The 21,797-nt window shown below is 40.7% G+C and overlaps 1 protein-coding gene across 5 annotated transcripts in view; it reads right to left on the bottom strand.

Moving 5' to 3' along the window:
• FSD1L (fibronectin type III and SPRY domain containing 1 like) overlaps positions 1–21,529 on the bottom strand; it is a 32,009-nt gene extending 10,480 nt beyond the window's left edge. For 4 of the 5 annotated variants that reach the window (XM_062617417.1, XM_062617414.1, XM_062617415.1 and 1 more), the window contains exons 1-8: positions 21,490–21,529; positions 13,996–14,091; positions 12,929–13,060; positions 9,487–9,588; positions 5,503–5,525; positions 3,547–3,668; positions 524–733; positions 129–227 (exon numbers count right to left, since the gene is read on the bottom strand). In XM_062617417.1, coding sequence (XP_062473401.1) covers positions 129–227; positions 524–733; positions 3,547–3,668; positions 5,503–5,525; positions 9,487–9,588; positions 12,929–13,060; positions 13,996–14,091; positions 21,490–21,504 — 799 coding nt within the window. In that variant the 5' untranslated portion in view covers positions 21,505–21,529. Of the gene's footprint in view, positions 1–128; positions 228–523; positions 734–3,546; positions 3,669–5,502; positions 5,526–9,486; positions 9,589–12,928; positions 13,061–13,995; positions 14,092–21,152; positions 21,172–21,489 lie in introns of those variants that run through there. The other variant, XM_062617418.1, reaches the window with a different exon arrangement.
• Positions 21,530–21,797: the final 268 nt, after the last annotated feature.

The raw sequence follows: 21,797 nt of genomic DNA, 5'->3' as shown, positions 1-21,797 counted from the left end.
CCTTTTCACCTGGGACACGTTTCAGCAGCGCTCATGCAGAAACAGGTCTACCATACAAGTTTATATATGAAGACAGAACAGTAAGTCTACAGTTTCACTACATCTAAGGTTAGTTTCTCAAATTTTACCTTTGGTTTCCAGAGTCACAGGATCAGAGTATTCCCCTGCCACGGCTTTGTTGCAAGCTTTTACTCTAGCATTCACATATTTCTTATCAAATTTCAGACCTAAAAAGTGAATGTTCAGAGACTTGAATTGATACTAATTACTGACAACTTTTACAAGACTAAGATCTATTCCATGTAGCTGTCTTCCATTTATATCAAACTACAACTTTTTTTTTTTCACGAGATCTCAATACCAAAAATAAGAGGAAGAGCTATTATTACACAAAACACCTAAGAGTAATGTGAAACAATGAAAGCTTCCTTACATACAGGAAAATGGACATTCTGCAAAACTTCCAAGCATTAAGAATTGTATCAACATTCCTGATTTTTTTAAATATAAAACAAACCTTTACCTGATATTGTATATTCGGTAGCTTTAATACTGTCAATCACTTCCCAGTGCTGTTCATCTTTTACTCGAGGAAGGCCTCCAAAGTTGGTTTTCCTATACTCCAGTACAAAATGATCAATTCTGCTGTCTTCTTCAGGCATTCTCCATGATACTGTTATGCAATTATCAGCAACCACACAGGCTGCTGTATCTATCTCTGGAGCTCTAGGGACTGCAGAAAGACAAATACACAGATAGGTTTAAAGAAGAAAATGGACTGAATATTCATTTTTTCTCCTTGGATTTATAGAGTTCACAAGTTGCCCTTGGCCCAGTAACACACATTTCTTTTAGATGATTTATTCCATTAGCAAAGCATCACAGAAGACAAAGTATATAATTTGCACTTAACATGCAGTTTACAGAACAAATTTGCATTAGCTCTATACTGAACATTTGCATCACATTTTCCAGATGTTTTGTCAGTAAGTTGGGCTTGATGCCCTTCTGTAAGCAGTAGGAAGGAGCTGCTAGAGTGGACACACATTCAGAATAATGCTACACAATAAGAATAGCAAGAAGTAAGCTTACTGTGTTCTTCTGCAGTTATGTCCCAGTGACCAAGTCCTAATTACAACTGCCTTTATGCAGGTGAACCAACTATTTCTTTAACAGATTGTCAGCCTTGATTCCCCTTCACAATGACTGATGACAATTAGCATCACACTAATTATGGTTGAGTCTTGTAGAGATGTGTAATTTTATCACCCAGATATCAACACCTTCTAGCTACAGCAGGTCCACCTGAAGCAGGAAATATACTTTGTTTTACGCATACCATTTCATACCTCTCCAAAACTTCCCTTCATGATCTGTTCACATATTTTAACATAGAACTACCAAAATGCACCTTTTCACCCCTCACATCCTTGTGGTTTAAGCCAAGCAGGGATTACACTGAAACTGGGTGTATACATTTAAAAAGCTTTGGGACAAAGAAGCAGCACAGAAGACACTGAAAGCAGACATATTCAAATCTGTACTGGTTTTTGCTGGGACAAAGTTACATTTCTTCATAGAGATTGTACGGTGCCATGCCTTTTTTTTTTTGTGTGTGTGTGTATAGTTTTGATAACACAGGTATTTTAGTTACTGCTGAGCAGCATCAAGGCCTTTTCTGCTTCTCACACTGTCCACCAGCCAGTAGGCTGCGAATGCACAGATACTGGCCCCAAATAACCAAAGGGATATTCCATACCATATGACATCATGCTCAGCATATAAAGCTAGGGGAACAAGAAGAGTTATGGCATTTTGTCTTCCCAAGTAACTGTCACACACAATGGATGGAGCCCTGCTTTTCTAGAGTCAGCTGAACACCTGCCTGCCAATGGCAAGTGGTAAATCTCAACCCACAAGTTCTCACTTTTACCCTTCTTATTCTCTTCCCCTTCTTATTCTATTCCCCCCAAGCCATGGCGGGGGGGCATGAGCAAGCAAGCAGCTGTATGCATCGCTTAGCTGTCTGACAGGACTAAACCATAACAAATTCTCAAATGATAATCACATGCTTTTACCATCAAATTTCAAAGTCATCCAAAAATAATTTGAGAATACTACTAAGATCCCTTCTCAGCCAAAATCAAAATTAAGATGAGAAGTATTTCAAAACATATACCTGAAAATTTAATTAAATACCCCAACTATTTTTGTTACAGTATAAGATACCAGATAAAGAGCCTTCCATGTGTTTGACATAACAAAGTCTTCAGCGTAATTCTGGCAAGCAGTGTTCAAATACCTGCATTACCACACCACCAAACCTATTTCCAACTTCCCAAACTAGCAGATTAGTATTTCCTGATTTTTAAAGGTCTACCAGTGCTTAGTGCCATTTTGCCTGCAACAGTGAGCTGTTGGTATTTAGTGTCAGAGTAATTTGATAGCTTGGCACTACAGTAGAAGAAAGCAAGACTGATAACCAGCAAGTTTATTTTCCTGTTTACAAATCAAAGGCACAAACAATATAAATTCCTACATATTTGATAAGGAAAATGCATTTGTAAGAGGGTCATACTAAATATCATCTTCGCCTATACAAAGACTTTGTTCATGTTTGCTGTTAAATCTGTACACTCCCATTCCTGTTAAAAGGTGCACTGGGATCAGCTTACCTACCTTGTTCTCTTATCTATGAAATACAGACTCTGGGTGGCAATCATTGCTCTGGGACTAAAAGGTGAATTTATGCCTAGAGACTACTAGCTGACCACTAGGAATAATGCTGGTCATCTACTACACCTGCTATCACATACTGTATCTGCAGCATACAAGTGTGCAGAAATGTAAACTGAAGCTGCCAAGTCCTTAACAGATTTGGATTAGTGACCTATAGATGAAACAATTTATATCCCTGCCAACAGTATTCTTGTCAATATATTCTTGGTAACAGTCAAGGGCACAGTGGTTTAAATAGGAAAGCAATATGAATAAAAATACATGAAATATAGTGGTATACTGCACCCAAGTTTACTTTCAAACAGTAATAAATAGATGCATCAATAGACATTTTGTATTATTGTAGTATTACTGGCCTAGAAGATTGTCCCTGTACTGCATTTCAGGCCGTATCACTACTCTTTAAGGGACGTATTAGCTTACAGTTCCATGAATAACACTACTGCAGATGACTAGGACTTTGGAGTGTCACCATCAAGCTAGCAGGTACAGTCCTGAGAAACTTAAGAACTTCAGGAAATATAGAGGAACTGGTAACTCAAGGAAAAACAGTCTGGAAGACTCATCCTCACTTCTGAGATCAGTTATATTCTGAAGTTATGTAGAAAAATAAATAATAAAACTAGAAAACTCTTACTTTCAAGGTATTCAGCTCAATATCCAATAACTAAGAATGAGTTTAGGTACTCTGAAAAATTTGCTTATTAGGACGCAAAAGGTGTGTTTTTCTTTTGTTTAAATATGGTAAATTATTCCCGCAGTAAAATAAAAAAAAAAAAAATCAAACTGACTGCATACAGTTTTTACCTGGCAAAAATTTCATAGCCTGGAGCATGTGCCTTTCCATAGAGAAGTCCACCATCAAGTGAGTCATACTATCACTGACCTCTGGTTTCAGAGACAGGCGGAACGCTGAAGCCACAGTGACTCTAAAGTCAAGAAAGCAGCATTAGCAAAATGGATTTGCATTAAGTCCTACAGCCATTTTCAAAAACAGACAGCAGTCAGATAATCTGTACTGTTAATGTCAAACTGTGAGCCAAAACACTGGTCAGCAACCAGAACGTTTTGCTAAATAACTATTTACCAGTTAGCCCAGAGTCCAAAACAGAAAGTCTTCCTAATGCGATTCTCAGAATATGGTACAAGCTGCTCCCAGTTCTTCCATATTACTACATAAGAAAATGACAGAAGCAACTAACTTCTTTTACTGGTGAAAAAATTGGAAAAAAATCAAAATTCACACAACTTTAGACAAAATTAAGAAGCATGAAATAATCTAAAGCACTGCAGAATCATGACCTTTTTTATGCACTTAGAAACCTGAAACTTTAACTTTTAGTTTAAAAAGGCCAAAAGACTTTTCTGGTCAATAAGATCCACTCATTATCTCCAAACTGCATTTTCCACATATTAAATACTGCTCAGAAGGCATCTGTAAGTAGCAGTGAACAAGCTGAGTATTCTGATTTCATATCTACCTCTGATCTTACAGAGGATGAAGAAACACTTAAGTTGCAGACAGCATATTGCTCTGGAACATACAAGTATCTGATCAGTCTTACAAGAAAACACTAAACCACATCTTCCATTTCCATTTCCCAAATCTTTGCTCAGTTCATATTCTGAACACTGCTAAGACACCCCTATACTCCATCAATGACACCACAAAAAAAAAAAAAAAAAGGACAAATCTCTTGTATAGCTCTGTAACAATGAAGATACCAAGCCATGCAGAAGAATCTGAATACCACTGATTGTCAGAGAGATTGTGCGCTAACTCCAGGTGCATTAAGTAAGGAGAAACTATGAAATTCAGGTAGTGAAAAAGGGGAAGAAAACATGAAGTTGAGCATCAAAGACATAAGGACGTCAAGTGACAAGCATTACAATTTTGGAATATAAGATAGTTATGACACTAAACCAAACATCTTAAGAAAAACAGGTCAACTGATTTCCCAAGACATAGCTGATGCTCTGAAATTCAGTATGGGGTGCCTAGTAGATTTCACTACTTGGCCAGAGAGGTAAATATCACCTTAAGAAAGCATAATCCTCTGATTAGCAGTAAGAAAACATTAAATAGTCAACTGCACGCAGCTTTTTAACTTCCGTTTAAGACTCTCACAAGGTCATTATCATTCTTCCAAATGAAGAAAAAAATGACCTTAGCTTTTCTTTTTTTTTTTCAAAACATTAGTTTTGCTTTCTAAACAACAGTTGGAAAACACAGTTCAAAGAAAAAACTAGTAGAAATAGCAATTTCCTTGACAACAGGCAGTGACTTCACCCAAAATATTTCAAGCAGCTACAGTACTTCTTATATTCAAAGAGATATTAGCTAGAAAAGCCTGTAAATAAAAACCAAACAGCAACAAGATTCTCATAATTTAAAGGGACAGAGTCAGCTTGAAAAATCATTAAATTTCAGCCATCAAGTATCAATAACAAATCGGAAGTTTATTATTAATAATATATAAAGATTATGATAATGATAATAGTAACATAATAATAACGGCTACTGTGGAGCTCTAGTTCCCTACATTAAAAACACCTTTTTCTTTACCAAGGCCAACAGCAAAGAAAAACACTACATGAGAAGCATAGGAGTTTTTAGTGCTCTCTGAAAGTTGTGACATCACAACAAACACTTCAGAAAGAGTCAATGAACTTGATTTAAGCTGACTATGACCCTTTCAAAATAAATGTGTTTTCAAGGAAAAGATTAATACAAAGACAAAAGCGACAGACTTTGTACTGTACCTATCTTTGATCTCTCTGCCAGCCTTGATGCATGTCAGGGAGAAGAGAGAGAAAGTAGTTAGTATTTCCATGCATTTATCAATGGTGGTAACATGCAAGAAGGGTGAGAACAATCTCAGATGTACTGCTCAGATCTGAAGATCAAAATGAGTTTAACATTTTCATTAAGATAAATTTTCCCATTAAGCACATAAATAGTATTTGTGAAAACAGCAACAATTAATCACAAAGGAAAAAAAAATGGTATGAAGAGCCACACCAAACTAATTTCAAATGACTCAACTTTCTGGGTGTGACTATCTCTTCAGATTTCTCTTAATCAGCTAAATTGCTCTCCAACACATTTTGAAAGACTAATTCAACTAAGTCAGTGAAATTTAACTATTACGGTATTTTCTTTAAAATATGAAGTGCTTATTAGTGGCATGTAAACATGCCTGAGTTGTTTGTGTATACATCACAGAATGTATATTCTGACAAACTCAAAAAAAAAAAAAAAATAGGGGTTGTTTTCACTTTTCTTCTGAACATGTTGTATTATTCAAGAAATACTTCATAAAAGGCTCTCTCCTTATGCCACCACTCAAAACTACAGAGCCTAGTTTTCCTAGCATTTAAATGCTACCACTGAAGGAGATGCAGAAGTGGTGATGGCATATTTCAAACATTAAGTGTCTTTAGGAAGGACAAAATCCCTATCCTTCACCAAGAGGAACAGCAAACCCAAGATAAAATGTTACTGTTGAAGTAGTGATGGCTTAGTTATGTCCATTGAATCCATGCCAGGAGTTGACACTGCTACTTGATCTAACTGCTGTGCAGCTGAACCACTCCCTTTCAAAGGGGAGACAAACATCAGGTAGTTTTCCAACTTAAAGTCAAACAAAAGTGGAGGAATTTCAATTATTTCACTAAATATGACACACACTCAAAAAAGTAAAAATTAAAATTGTCCATACGTCCCTACCACAAAACCAACTTTATATTCCCAAAGTCAGAAGCAGAAAAAAACCCATGTGTTTAGAAATAATTTAGCTTAAGAGCTAGCTTTGTTTTACCTCAAACCAATGTTATTGTAAGAACTGCTGACTAACTCTCCAAAGCCATTTTAAAACAAAGACCTTCTTCATAACCTCTGTGCCTTGTGGAATGTGTGGTAGCCAGGACTCAACAGTCTACTGTAAGACAGGCCTGGCTTATCTCCTTTGAATTTAGTTTGCTTCCAGGCTGCAGACAATTATGGGTTTCAGCCCACCTCAGATGACCTGCCCAGCAGTGTCAAATCACATCCTGTCTAATCACCAAATCCTTCTATGTGCTGGCATTCGTGCTCTTTTGACTTTCAGGTAAGTCAATTCAGCCAATAAAGCCACCAGAAACCTAACACAGAAAAAAGAAATTTAAAGTAATCTTAGTTCAGTCTTATGCTAGTTTCTCATGAAACTGATTTACTGGAGGATCCAAAGAAAATTTCTGCCAACAAAAAATTCTCAGGTCTGAAGCTGCCCTGTGTTTCAGGAACATCTGGTATTCCTATTAGCAGAAAAACAGATTTAGCTATCTAATAGCTAAGGCAGTATTACCTTAAAACACCATATCCAAACGCATATTTACAAATGCGACTAGTATAAGACAAGTTTCAAATCTTAAACAAATTGGATTTCAGTATCCTAAATACAAGACACCAAATTTGAAACTCCCAGAAAAGAATAATTTTCCTAAATGTATACAACTTCAAAAAAAGGATGTATTAGATACACCTGAAATGAAACAACTTGCAATAAATTCAAAGCTACATTCTACCTAGTGCTCAAGAGCTAACTTAAGTTTTACACATCAGAATGACAAGAAAGAAAGGACAACTCAAACTGAAGTCCTAAGAAAAAATACTCAGTTTCAGAATTGTCACTCTTCAAGGCACATAAATCAAACATGACACTCAGGACACCACACAAACGTGTTGCCAAAAGGTATAACTGACATTAAGATTGCTTTCCTGCCCACTTTTTTAGATTGATTTATGTCCTTGTTCCAGTTAAAATTCAGAAATACAGAAGTAATTGGGTCTTGGATTTGGCCCCACTACTAATGAAAAGATTATGCTAGCAAGCCTAGGGTACTGACTCAGTTCATTTGTAGAACTGTTTCACTAATTTGTAAATATATTCTTCCAGTTAGATAAATTGCCTTGTTTACAGTCTGTTGTAAAGTACACGTGTATCAGAATCGCAACATGAGGCCCAAATCAGGCTCTCACTTATACAGTATATAAATGCATTAGAAGGTTGAGAAATAGAAGAAGACTTGCCCTGCATTCAATTTCACAGGACCTTTCAGTACAGCCATAGAGTTCAGGCTTGCAAATTAAAGACTCACAGGTTGCATAAGGTTCTGCAAAACAAGCAGCTTGTCATCCACAGATGGTTACAGATAGAATCATAGAAAGCTTTAGGTTGAAAAGGACCTTAAGATCATCTATATCCAACCCCGTGCCATGGGCAGGGATATCCACTAGACCATGTTGCCAAGGCTAGGTCCAAGCTGGCCTTGAACACTGCCAGGGACGGAACATTCACAACTTCCTTGGCAGCCTGTTTCAGTGCCTCACCCCCCTCACAGTAAAAAGCTTCTTCCTTATACCTAAACTGAACTACCCCTGTTTAAGTTTAAATCCATTGCCCCTCATCCTATCACTACAGTCCCTAATGAAGAGTCCCTCTCCAGCATCCTTGTAGGCCCCATTCAGATACTGGAAGGCTGCTATGAGGTCTCCACACAGCCTTCTCTTTTCCAGGATAAACACCCCCAAATATCTCAGCCTGTCTTCACACGTGAGGTGTTCCAGCCCCTTTATCCTCCACAGTGACATCCCCAGTCACTGCCCTCCCATTAATCTTGGCCCATAAGCTTTCAGTTAGTTCATTAATCCATTCTCAGGCAGAGCTCCACACACTCTACTCATTGACATAAATGGCTATACCCCCAGACCTCTCTTGTCTAAGAAGCCTGTAACTTTCCATTCCAATACTCCAGTCATAGGAGCCGTGCCACCATGTACCCCTCATGCAAATGATATATCCTTATAGACGTGCACACACCTCTAGTTCCTCATTTATGCCCCATACTATGGGCATACGTATAGAGGCATCTTAGCTGAGCTCTAAATAAAGCCGACTCATTGGCTGGAATGGCTGGATTAGCCCTGCATTGCTGCAAGCATTCACTGCAGGTGCTGGCATATGACTTGGAGTTTTGTGATGGATCAGTCCCCCCTACCCCAACAAATCTGATTTAAAGCTGCCTTCATCAGCCTGGCAATTGTCCTACCAAAGATGCTCTTCTCTTCCTTGTCAGACCTCATCAGCCCCCAGTAGACCTGGCTTCCCAAAGCAAGTCCCACGGTCTAAGTAACCAAACCCCTGACTATGCACCACCCCTTTAACCATCTGTTAACCTGCCACCTTTCCTTAGAAGCACCAGTAACTTCTTTAGTGGCAGGGCAACTGGCTTGTCTTTTGTTGTGGAGAGCTGTCTTGTTGTTAGCCCCCTGCAGAGCTGCAAAGCAATTCACTCTCTGCAAGTGTCATGTAACAGGACTTGACAACCAATGGGTCGCTTGCCACAGCTTTGAGTTCTGGCCTTCACACACTTTGTAAGTCTTGGTTCAGTTTTAGAGACATATTTTACCCTCACTTTCTGGGTTCACTTACCTACCATCCGTGCAAGTTTGCTTAACACTGACTGTTGCGCATGAAAAGTCATTACTTTCCCCTCCCCCATCACTCTAAGAGAAAAAACTTTCTTTCATTACAGATTGCATAAAACTTCAAGACTATCATGCCTGACTCTGCCTCCTCAACAGAGCATTTCATATGCTTTATCCATATTCTCCACATTCCTGGTAAGTTCACAGTACAGTAATGCAAGGGTATTTCAACCAAATACCAACATCCGCCTTACACATATTTGTTCAATGTTTCCTACCTTTAAGAACTCCACAGGGTCCTTTATGTCCAGTGACTGAGTTGCAAGTTCCAGCAGCTCTTCAGAACTCTCTAGGGCATTACGACATTGGCTAAGCTGATCCTGAAGCAAAAAAAGAAAGTAAAAGTAATTAGATGTATTCACGTTAAAAAAATGGTTTATAAACTACCAGTACTAGAACAACATGGCTTTGCTGTTTGTTTGTAACAGCTTAACACCTTATCTGATCAAGGCTATTACCTCTGACACATCATGTTAACTAGGACTTCACTGTGCTTGACAAGTGCACAGTAATATATGGCACATCTTATAAATCCAAAGGGGAAAAAGTTGGATAGGTGCTGAAGTCTGATTTAAAAATCAGATTTCTTTTTAAGGCCTTTTTCTCACACCATCAGGATTCCAGAAGCAAAGAAATGTGCATTTATGTGCACAATTTTTATTTCCAAAACTGTACTTCATCAATGAACTGATAGTGTTTAATGTAACAGTAGTCTTGAAAAAGACAATGATTATATCCCCAACAAGCTCTACAACTATCACAAAAACAATCCTGAAAAATCAATACTGCTGTATAACAAATGGGGATAGTAGATGAAAAGGAAGAGACAAAGGAGGACAGAGGAGAAATTTTTCATGATCAGCTGAAACTCTATTCTTAGTAAACTACCAACCCCAGTACATAAAACAGTCCACAGAGAACTTCAAGTATTACATATCATGTAAAGATTAGTTTTGAATACACTGCAGGATCCTAAACATACCATAGGTTTAATGATGCACACTTTAAGCTTGGCAGCAGCTTTTGCATCAGCATTCACCCTACAGCTGGTTTTATACTCATATTATACTTGGCTATAGTATCTTAGAACAAGTCAATAGCAAGTAACTTTAACACACTTCAGGAAAGACAGCTTGTTCTAAGGTCATCACTGCCTCAAAAGCAACCAACAGTTGAATCAACTTCAAGAACAGACCCGTCTGTGCACTTCAGAAGCACAACCAGTTCTGGCAATTGTGCTGAGTTGACCTGGGCCAGTTGCCCCTCAGATTTACTGTTCAGAGACAAAATAGGAGCAAGGAAACAGTCCAACAGGCAGAAGTTCATACACAGTTTCCAGATAACTTCTGAAGCACGCCATTAATGCAAGTTGTAATTCATCTACTACAGCTGCTCTCCTCTTTGAAAGATATCACATGTTGACGAACTCAGATACACCATGATACTCCCAAAACGTCCCAGGCAAACACCTCAAAGCAGAGAAGCAAATGCCAAAGGCATTTTCAAACAGATCTGCAGGACTGACATGGTAACTGGATGCTTCCATCAGCATCTTCCTGAGATGCACTTACATTTCCGTTAAATTAAATACTTCGTTATTAAAATACACTGCCCCCAAATATAACAATATTTTCAAAGCAAGGGTTTAAGGAAAACTTCCGGTTTTCAGCCAATCCAAGGAATTATTTTTGAGGGATCAGTCTAAATATTAAACCCTCACCCTTTTCCACCATATGTAGCCCCAGTATTTTAAGTTACAGCTTATTTTTCACAAGAGCATCTTGACAACTACAGAAGACTAACTACAGCACAAGCACAGTTAACTAAGGACACAAGTACAATAAACTAAGCAAGTCCACTCCTTTAAGCAGGATGTTTTATCTCACTGAAGTTCTTTGGTTTCTTCATACAAAGTTAATTTTCAGTTCCAGACAAAGATAATGGCTTGAATTAATACATTCAATGCAATAGTTTTCATGTGTTAGTTTGGTTTGGCAGATTGACTGTTGCAAAAAGCACTCTTGCAGTCCCTTAGAGGAAGCTTGGTCTGTTACAGAGCAAAGCGAATGTCTTCTGGGCCCCTGACTAGAGAACAGCCTCAGCTGAAGAACAAGTAAGGCACTTAACTGTGTCAGTGATTCGTAACATTCCACTTCTTTTCATCCTCTTCTGACTAAGCAGCATTTCAGCTGTTCAACACAGATACTTGATACAACTGTACCACACCCACAAGCTTTCAGAATAATTTGGCTCAAACACACCTGAGCTTGATCAAATTAGATTAAATTTCAGATATTCACAGAAAACTAACAGATACTAGCAGAAAATTTCAATGGTCAAGTTAAGTTGTCAGATGAGTAACTATCAGTTTTCAGTTCCAGAATAATTGCTTGCAAGATTAATGTTAGGTTTTCTTCACTATAAGGCAGAAAAATTGATACATGCCACAGCTGAATTTAATCTGCGAGCTGTTCATTGTTCATTCTTTAAGCATTTAAGTCATAAGCATGCCTGGATATTGCCAGACTTCCATCTGTTGAGACACTTCAGAAGGACTTAGAACAGACATATTGGGAGATGAAATTAAAAGTTAAAAAGTACACTTAGGTACCTAACTTCAATTGTGCACTGAGAAGCTCTGGAATGTTTTATACTCAGTCTTTAAGTATGGACATAAACAGACCTTATATAAAGAAGCCTGTGGAATTTGTTTCAGGAAACTGCTCCTAGAACTTCTTTAAACTGACTAGACATGAGAAGGTGAAGTTTGTCAGGAACAAGTATCTTCCTAATTCATCTACATAAGGAAATAGCTAGACAGCAGAATGCTGCAACTAGAATCATTTCAAGAAAAAAGCTGGAGAAACACCTTCTGCTTAGAAGTTTTAACTGTGCTTTGGCCCCAGGCAACCAGACTTTGTGAAAGCTAAAGCCAACCTGCTACAGGCTACTGGGAAAAAAAAAACAAAACAAAACAACAAAACCAAACAGACTTTATGCATGTTTCAGAAAGTTAACATTTTTCCTCTCTGAAACCCATCACAAAGATTCTTCTTCATGAAATTATAAAACTACAAGCTGCCAAAACTCACACAGCAGGTTTAGTAGCAGACACCAGTATAACCTGTTCCCAAGCAATTCCAATATTTCTTTCACTGTGCACGAACAATTTCCTTCATGCTAACTAGTGGAGTGGCCAGTTCTGTCAACAGGAGAAGAGACTTTGTGCTTAAGATATCTGATGTGATTCTCCAAGTTCAAGCCTGAGTAAATCACTCTGGTGTGTATACAGGTTCAGATGCTAGTATTCCAAACTGGAGAAAGACACCAACTTCAGCCCAGAATGTATTCATTAATTTGAAAGTAGTAAACGCAGATCGAAATCCTGCGCCTATGCAGCCACTCTCCACCTGTAAGCTCTACAAGTAATATCACTTCCTTTCTACATGGTGATCTGGAGCACATAAAGACACTAGACACCATTAAGTACCCTAGAAGAAGGGACCAGAGAAACACTTGCATCAAAGAAAATATTTACACTGCACTTTCTGCATTTCTTGCAACACTACCAAAATACCACTTTCAGCTGAAGTTTAAAATAGCACTTTAAAACTGCTTCCATTCAGCTGCAACAATTTGCAGATATAGTTACACAGTTACCTGTAGAGCCTGAATTTTATGAGCGGCCTCTTGCCGAATAGTGTTGGCCATAGTCCCGCTCATCTCATACAATACAGAATACAGACGATCAAATTCTTCATCCAACTCACTGATTGCACTAGAAGAGTTCACCTGAGAAGAGAATTGAAACTTGACTCAATTTGCATTGGCAATAGCGCAGGCCAGGCTTTTAAGACTGTAACTTACATTGTTTGGCTAAACATGCTTTGCCACAGCTCCTGGATACTTTGTCACTGCTCCCTACCTTATCAAGAGGTAAAAAACATCAGGAATGATGGACACCGAAGACTGAAATCCATGCAAATTCCACAACACTCAAACTTGCACAGAATCCACATACTTGGCAACTTTGTTCCATGCCAAAAGACCTTGACTTCCCTCTCTCATATACGTATATAGAGATTGCTAGATGTTTTTAAGGAGGTAGTCATATAGTTCCACAGAAAATGTTTTCATTTAATTCTAAAAACTGCAGTCTAGAAGCCATCCTGAAGACCTGGCTGGATGATTTCTATTTCTGCTGTTAACTTGGCCCAGCTTTAAACACAAAACAAAATTACAGTTTACTGATAGGCTAAAGGAAGCAAAGTCTCATCCTAGTGTAAATGCTCTAAAAATTAGGCCTAACTTAAGCACAAAATTTGCAGCTACTGAGAAGAGAAATAACATAGTTTTTTCTCACAAGTATCATGTACATGGTCTCATTTTTCAGTCTTCACAGCAGACCACAAATTTAAAGATATAGACTATTTCCAAATAACAGGATCTGAAAATTTTGCATCAAAATCCATATTCTCTTCCACACAAATAAAATCTTATAATTGCTTTTCACAAGAAAAGTGAAACCGTCATTCCTTTCTACTAGAGACAGACTTAAAAAGTAAAATGTTTTTTATTTGGTTCCAACATGAATATATATATTTTAAACTTGATTGTTATAGCCTTACACACTACCTAAACAGTTTGATAAAACTGGAAAGCTGCTCCCCTCTCAACTACAACTTATGAGCCTTAATATATATTTATACATATACATACACACATACCTGAACATTCTTTATTGTGTAGTTCAGGATGTCAATAAAGTTGTGAATTTCATCATTCTTGTTTGCTAGGGTAGAGACAATCCTTTGCAGAGTTTCCTAGAATTACAAAAACAAGTGAGAGAAGTTGTAAAAGAACCTTCTAATTTTGTTAACCATCACCATTTCACCAGAGATGGAAATTCATTACACATATTCTAGTTGTGGCCAATTCAACTCTTATTCTGATGGGATTAAGAATAAGAGTTTGTTCAATAAAAGAAAGAATAACAAAGGTCTAAACAGCATTCAAACAAACTAAAGATCTCCAGCTGTTAGTTTAGGAGAAATCACAAATCTATTTTATGATACACCATTTCACATGTTTTACTGCAACTCCCAAAAAAATCTAAACAAGACCACCCAGTGGCACCACACTCTGCCATATACAGCTTCTCCAGATGAGAAACCTAATGTTTGTGCAACCAAATACAGAACCAATAGAGAAAAAAGCTGGTAAAAATTAACCCAGAAGAAAAACTAGTTATTTCCTACAGTCAAAAGAAGCTAGTGTTTAATAACTAAGCTGACAGTTTGTTCTATAGACAGAATAAATCTGTAATGTTGATTTGAAAATTTGTCATTTCACAAGCGGCAAAATATTTTGGTGAATAATTTCTATATTCCACCTGAAAGTGACCTCAAAGAGAAAAGCCTACTGATAGCTGAGAAAAAGAATCAAGGATTTCTGTGGTATTGTCCTGGGTTTAGCAGTAGCAGTCATTTTTTCTCCTTCTTGGTAGCTGGTGCAGTGCTGTGTCTTTGACTTTCGGCCTGGGAACGGTGCTGATAGCACCGATGTTTTTAGTTACTGCTCAAATGTTTGGTCTGGCCAAGGACTTTGTGAGCCTCATGCTCTGCCAGGGAGGAGGGGAAGCCGGGAGGAAGCAGAGACAGGACACCTGACCCAAACTAGCCAAAGAGGTATTCCATACCACACCACGTCGTGTCCAGCATGTAACTGAGAGCTACCCTGAAGGGCTAGAACTGCAGGGTTGGACTAGGTATCAGTTGGTGCTTGGTCGCGCTGGGGGGGCGAGTTATAGTGAGGTGTTGTATTTTCTTCCCTTGTTATTTCCTTTATCATGATTATTATTGGTGGTAGCAGTAGTGATTTGTGTTATACCTTAGTTACTAAACTGTTCTTATCTCAACCCGTGGGAGTTGCATTCTTTTGATTCTCCTTCCCATCCCTCTGGGGGCAGGGGGAGGGCGAAAAGTCGGGGAGTGAGAGGGCGACTGTGTTATTTATGGCTGACTTTGTTTAAACCAAGACAGTTCTTTTTGGCGCCCAACGTGGGGCTCGAGGGGTTGAGATAACAACAGATCTCACAGGATCTGATCACAGTCACTCGTCACAATGCCGATTTACTGGCTCTCAAAGTTCTTCCTCTTGATCTCAGTTTCAGAATGTTGTAACTTACTTAGAGCAGGTATTTGCTGGGTTAGTGTTCATCAAGTGTGAGGCTTGGGCTAAGGCTCTTGTTTCACTGTACTTTATGGCAATGACTTGTAATACGGGCAGGCTCCAGCAGCAGGGCGGGATTCCCGTAGCCATGGACTTGTACCTGGCCGTCCGGCTGTTCTTCACCGTCCTGGCCCTCGCCCTCGCCCTCGCCTCCGTCTTCGTGAGGCCGCGGAGAGTCGAGGGGGAGCGGCCCCGCCAGCCGCCGGCGGCCGAAGCGGCCCGGGAGAGCGGCCCCGGGGACCAAACGGCGGCGGGAGCGGGACCGGAGGCCGGCAGGGAGCGGCTGCCGGTGGAGGAGGTCGGTGCGGTCGAGGAGCGGAAGGAGGCGGCTTCCGAGCAGAGGGAGAAGGCGGCGGAGGAGCCGAGCCCAGCCCCGCGACGGCAGAGAGCATTCCCCGGAAGCCGCCCGCCGAGCCCCAGGAGGATGCAGGAGACCACGCAGCATTTCCCGGCAAGGCAAAGGAGAAAGAGCTGGACTCAGGAAAAGAGAAGCTGGCGGTGGGAGAGCCGGCAAGCACAGCGGCTACACCAGCCCCAGTGACAAGTACAGCAGCATCAACTGAGAGTTCTGAAGGTTTTGAATGGCCTTTGGGTATCCCTGGGACCTGCCTGCTGATTGTGATGGGGATCAGCATGTTGGCACACACACAGACTGTGTTCTACCCACGACCATTTTTTATGATCTCAAAGGTTAAGCAGAGTCAGGTTTGTGTCTTGTCTGGGGTTAGACAACGATATAGGGGGACCAGGAGATTTTCCCCAAGGCTGGACAGTCATGAATGGCAGGGTGTGTGGGGCAGTTTGGGTGAGTACCTAGTCCACTGAGCCCCTCCGGTGCTTTGCAAGCGTCGGAGATGGAAGGCCCCGGCAACAAGCTGCAGAAACTGCTGAAGGGGACAGTGAATTATTTTGAGCCTGGTGGGCCCATGGCACTTCAGAGATGCAACATAGAGATGGACTCATGATCGAGGGGTGGACTTAGCAATGGACACTATTGCCCAGGTTATTCATGAGTGTGAACACTGCACACAGTCTCTCCTGCTCTGGAAGACTGTTACAAGAGATGGAGCCTGACATCATGGACCAGATAGACTCAGCAGCTTTATAGGGACTGGTCCATGCACTAAGGTTAGAGTGTGCTAAGAGTGATGGTATATTGAAAATGTGGGATCTGAGCATGACATGAATGGCATGGAATAAGGGAGGGTGGATACTGTCCTGGGTTTAGCAGTAGCAGTCATTTTTTCTCCTTCTTGGTAGCTGTGTTTTTGACTTTCGTCCTGGGAACGGTGCTGATAGCACCAATGTTTTTAGTTACTGCTCAAATGTTTGGTCTGGCCAAGGGCTTTCTGGGCCTCATGCTCTGCCAGGGAATAGGGGAAGCCAGGAGGAAGCAGAGACAGGACACCTGACCAAAACTAGCCAAAGAGGTATTCCATACCACAACATGTCATGTCCAGCATGACTGAGAGAACTATGGGGTTGGACTAGGTATCGCTTAGTGCTCGGTTGGGCTGGGGGGGCAAGTTATCGACCAGCAGATGGTGAGGTGTTGTATTCTCTTCCCTTGTTATTTCCTTTATCATTATTATTATTGGTGGTAGCAGTAGTGATTTGTGTTATACCTTTGTCACTAAACTGTTCTTATCTCAACCCGCGGGGCTGCATTCTTTTGATTCTCCTTCCCATCCCTCCAGGAGAAGGGGAAAGGCAAAAAGGGGGGGAGTGAGAGGGCGACTCCGTGATTTATGGCTGACTTTGTTTAAACCATAACATGTGTACTACTCCAGCTATTAAAAAACAGTAGATTCAGCTTGCACAATACATATTAAGGGGGGGGGGGGGGGGTGTGCCACAAAATTACAAAATGGAATATATAAACCTTTAGAATCAGTTTTAAGTAATATTAAGTTTTATGGCTTTGTAACAGTAGCAATGGAAAATTACTGAGGTGCATGATACACAGAAAAAAAAAGTTGAGTACAGCTAGAGAACACAATTCTTGTACAAGATAAATTGTTATAGTTGACATAGTTTTAAGAAAAACAGTCTAGAAGAACAGGACACAGGCATAAAGAATATCTGGGAATGGCAGGTGTCCAGGATGGGCTAGAGTTAAACCAACTGATAAGTAGGAGGACAGGAGGATTATTATGTCTCTGGTGCTAACGAACCAATTAAGCTGGTATAAGCATCTACTGCACATGCTTCAAAGGCTGCCAGAAGTGATGAAGATTGTTGGAAGAAGTAAACGACCCTCAGAGACCACCACCACAATTCTGTACGCATGCGGGGAACTTTCTGGAAAATTATGTAATCCATACGTAGCCTCATGAATATGTATGTATGCCTTATATATGACTATATAAGGACGGCTTGTGTAGCAATACACACGTTAGGAGGAGCTATGCCCCCTGTCTCCTGGCGCCGCAATAAAGAATACCTGTTGTCAGCTTGAAAACTTTGTTGGCAAGTTTGTTCCTGGAGTTTTCTCCGAATCATAAGCAGGAAAACAACATAAAGCACATGAAAGTGCATTTTTAAACTAAGTAAGACTACCAAGTCCAATTATGTTGAGTACTCAATCACTTTCTAAAAATTTTTCATCAATGCTCAGTACTTAAAACTACATCAAGTTGTGTAATTGTATAGTAAGTTCAGAACACATCAGCATATGCAAGTAAAAATAAAGGACAATGCAAGGGAGTGACTAAGAATTTTGTTATTCAATTCTGGCTGGTTGATAGTAAGTTCTATAAACAAAACTGATTTCAAGTTGCTCAGCTTAACATTGTTATTTGAGAACATTTAGGAAATTAAGGCATAGGGAGCAAATAAGCACACCTTTAAAACAGCTAGACCACCAAGAAGATGTTGTAAAAGTCCCTCCCATAAGCATTTTTTAAATAAACATTTGCCACTTAAATCATATTTTTTTCTGAAAAGCAAGAAAAATATTTTATCCTTACGCAACATCCACAGCAAACCCAGACACTATGTCCCATGTGACGAATCTCTACACTAGTCCTAAGCCATGCCCATACCTGTCCTCACCCCGTCCTCTGCAGTTTTCAAATCTGCAGTGATGTGTTTATTGGTACTCCAGCCCACTGTCGGTTTGCATACTGCCATGCTCACAAAGTCAGAGCAACAGCAGAAGTGAAAACTTACTGCTTTTACCACATACATTGTGATAACGTTATGTAAAAATACAGTGGCCCGACTACAACTGCAATGACTGAAATCAGGACTTTGAGGAAAAGAAACAAAACCAGATTGGCTTCTTTCAGAAACAAGGAGTACAGCAGGTCTCAATCACTTCATTAAAGAATCCATCCATTGTCTGGTTAAACAGAACATATTTAAGGGCAATTCTGCACAGATCAGAATGGCAGATGAAACAACGTTGTCCAACCAAGCTGCTTCTGCATTCATTACTGACCAGAGGCAATTGTTTTGCCATGTCAGACAGCCTGCAGTTAAGCCTTAGATCCTATAAACGTAACTGTCAATTTAGATGAACAAGAAAACTCCCAATCCTCTTTCAGACAGGATTTTAGGGCTTACTCAGTTACACCACATGGAAAAAAAAGTTGGTCTTCTTGTACATAGTACTACTGAAGTATGTTTGGAGGCTTTACAGCTTCATATGATAAAAGGAAAAGCTCTACATGGGAGGAATGCTTAGGAAGTCTTTGCACGATGAAATGCATAGCGGCAACTGAAAGATGACCATCAAACGACGTTCTCCACTACATCTAAAATTGAAGCCAACTGACCAAACAGATCAGTACAGCTCTTTCAAAGTAAGCTACCAGTTTCTCTGAACAAGAATTTTACCGGGTTGGGTCAAACTTGAACAAGTTTGGACACCACCTACAAATGAAGACGTAAAGCCCTAAAAATATCCACCAGCAGCAGACAGATCTTTTTCTTAAACAGCAATGCAAATAAAGTGAGCTGTTAGGAATCACTAATATATAGTATCTTCTAATGGAATTTTCTAATCATCAATATGTAATAGACACACATGCCAAATTCAGCACACTGCACTGTTGCTATTTCCTCCTTTAACAGGAATTTCTGAAAAGTCACTACAATTACATATAATGAAAAGGGTGCTAGAAAAATTACAAGCATAAGCAGCAGCTGATGCATGTATTCTAAGTTACTTCACAAAAGGATTACAACAGCACCATGCTCTGTAAACCTTCCTGGTACTTCTACACTGAATGAAATTTACATCTATTGCCTACTAAGGGATGTAGTATTTCACAGAATCTTATTAAAACTAATTTTCTCCTAATTCACTCTAGTTAGCATGTGTCAGATGAGGTCAGTTTCAAATTAACTTTTAAAACATTACAGCACTTTTATCACAGAAGTGATTTCTGGTGCTATCAATGAGCTTCATGCTGCTTTTCACTTTTATATCCTATTCTCACTCTGAATCTAATACATTCTTGCTAGAAAAAAAACACGCCTGGCATTTGTAAAGCAACAGAGTTGATGTGGAAGGGATGAAGAACATGAAATGACAGGAAAAAGGACAGGAAGCCCTTTATTACAAGCTAACATGTGGTGGCTTGTAATCTTGCCAAGAGTATAAAACTAGACAATATACCCTCCTTCGAATAGCTAGTAACTAACATCATATAGCATATGCTGAAGCAGATGGGCACCTCATAAAAGTTAGAGTAAACTTTGATAAACTAAACAGTTTACATCAGTTCTGTTTAAGAAGCAAGTTATAAACTTGTTCAAGATCGTACTGAAGTCTTTTGACAGAAGCGGATGCAGGACACAGTTAAGCATTTCTGCAGGCTTAGGACAAAATCCTGTGTCGTACTAACCTTCACATGCAGACTGAATTTCAAATTTACTTAGCCGCTATTACTTTAATCTTCTGCACTTGTCCACACATTGAAGTTGCCAGAGTTTGAAGACATACTTAAGACAATACAGCTGACAATAGCAAATTAACAAAGAACTGTAAAATAAAAGATCAACTGCAAATTTACTACTGTATTAAGAACCTCCGAGCAGCACTGAAATTCAAATAACAATGACGCCACTCAGGAACATCAACCTGGAGCACCCACAACAGATGCAGCCCTCATTTACTCCTTCTCAGCAGAGGCTAATCACACATAAAACAGGCAGGGGCAGGCAGACTCAAATAGTACCTACCAGGAGCACACTTTTTTTTTGGCATTTCCTATCTCACTTTCCAAAGTGTAGCTAAGTTTCAAGTAGCAGCACACAAACACTTAAGTAGCAAACATCTGTGATCTGTACATTTAAGCCAGTAGTTACCCAGACCCTATACACAAACCAGTTGCCAAGAAAACACCGAGGCAGGAACAGAAGCCTTTCTGCACTGAAAGCCAAAAGGCTGAGTCAGAACTCTTTCTGACAGAGTATCATTTTTAGAAAGCCCAGTCCTCTGCCAGGCACATCCCTGCTCCTCAGTGATTTCCCTGAAGGGGCAGATGGCAAGTTAGGGAAAGAGAAGATTACAGGGCAGCAGCCACAGGGGAAAAAAATAAAAAAAAACAAGAAACCAACTACAAAACGCTTTTATTAATTAGTTCCGTTCAACACAGGACGCCACCAGCGGGAAACAGAGCGGCCTAAGTACACTCATAATTACTTATGACAGGAATGCAGAGCTTGAAAGCGCTCTGCAGCAGAACCGCGCCTCATTACAGTACAACAGCCGCAGCGCCCGCAGCCAGCGTCCGCGGGGAAGCTTCTCCCCGGCCGTCCGCAGGAGCCTTCAGCCCGGGACGAGGGAAGCGCCTTCCCGGCTCTGCCGCCCTCCCACAGCGCGGCCGCCGCCCCTCCCCTCCCCTCAGGCGGCCAGGCCGAGCGCCGGGGCAACGCCGACGATGCGGGCAAAGGCCCTTCCTGCCGCCCGCCGCAGCCCAGCTGGCTAAGGGAGCGCAGGCGCACTCTCCTTTCCGGTCCCGGCCGCCGCCGGCACTCACCCTCTGTTCGTCCATGGTGCCGAAGGGAACGGAAGGAAGCCGCCACCGGGACAGCCCACGGGGAACTAAGCCCAGGACACGGCGCGCCCCGCAGCGGCATACGTGCGCGCGCGGCCCAACCCCGCCCCCTGCGCACGCGCTCTCTGCCCCGCGCCCTCTGCCCCGCCCCTGCCTCCGCGCACGCCAGCGGCACGTGCGCCTCGCCTGCCCTGCCGGGGAGGGGCCTCTGCGCACGCGCAGTGCGGGCTCACTGCCCAAAGCGGGGGACAGGGTGGGGGGGGATGCGATGCGGGGTGCTGAGGGTTCGA

Source organism: Pezoporus occidentalis, unplaced genomic scaffold, assembly GCF_034315485.1.
Source record: "Pezoporus occidentalis ecotype Australia unplaced genomic scaffold, CSIRO_AGI_Poc_V1 ctg196, whole genome shotgun sequence".
NCBI lineage: Eukaryota > Metazoa > Chordata > Aves > Psittaciformes > Psittacidae > Pezoporus > Pezoporus occidentalis.
Note: the sequence above shows the minus strand (reverse complement) of the source record. Positions and strands in the feature narration are given on the sequence as shown.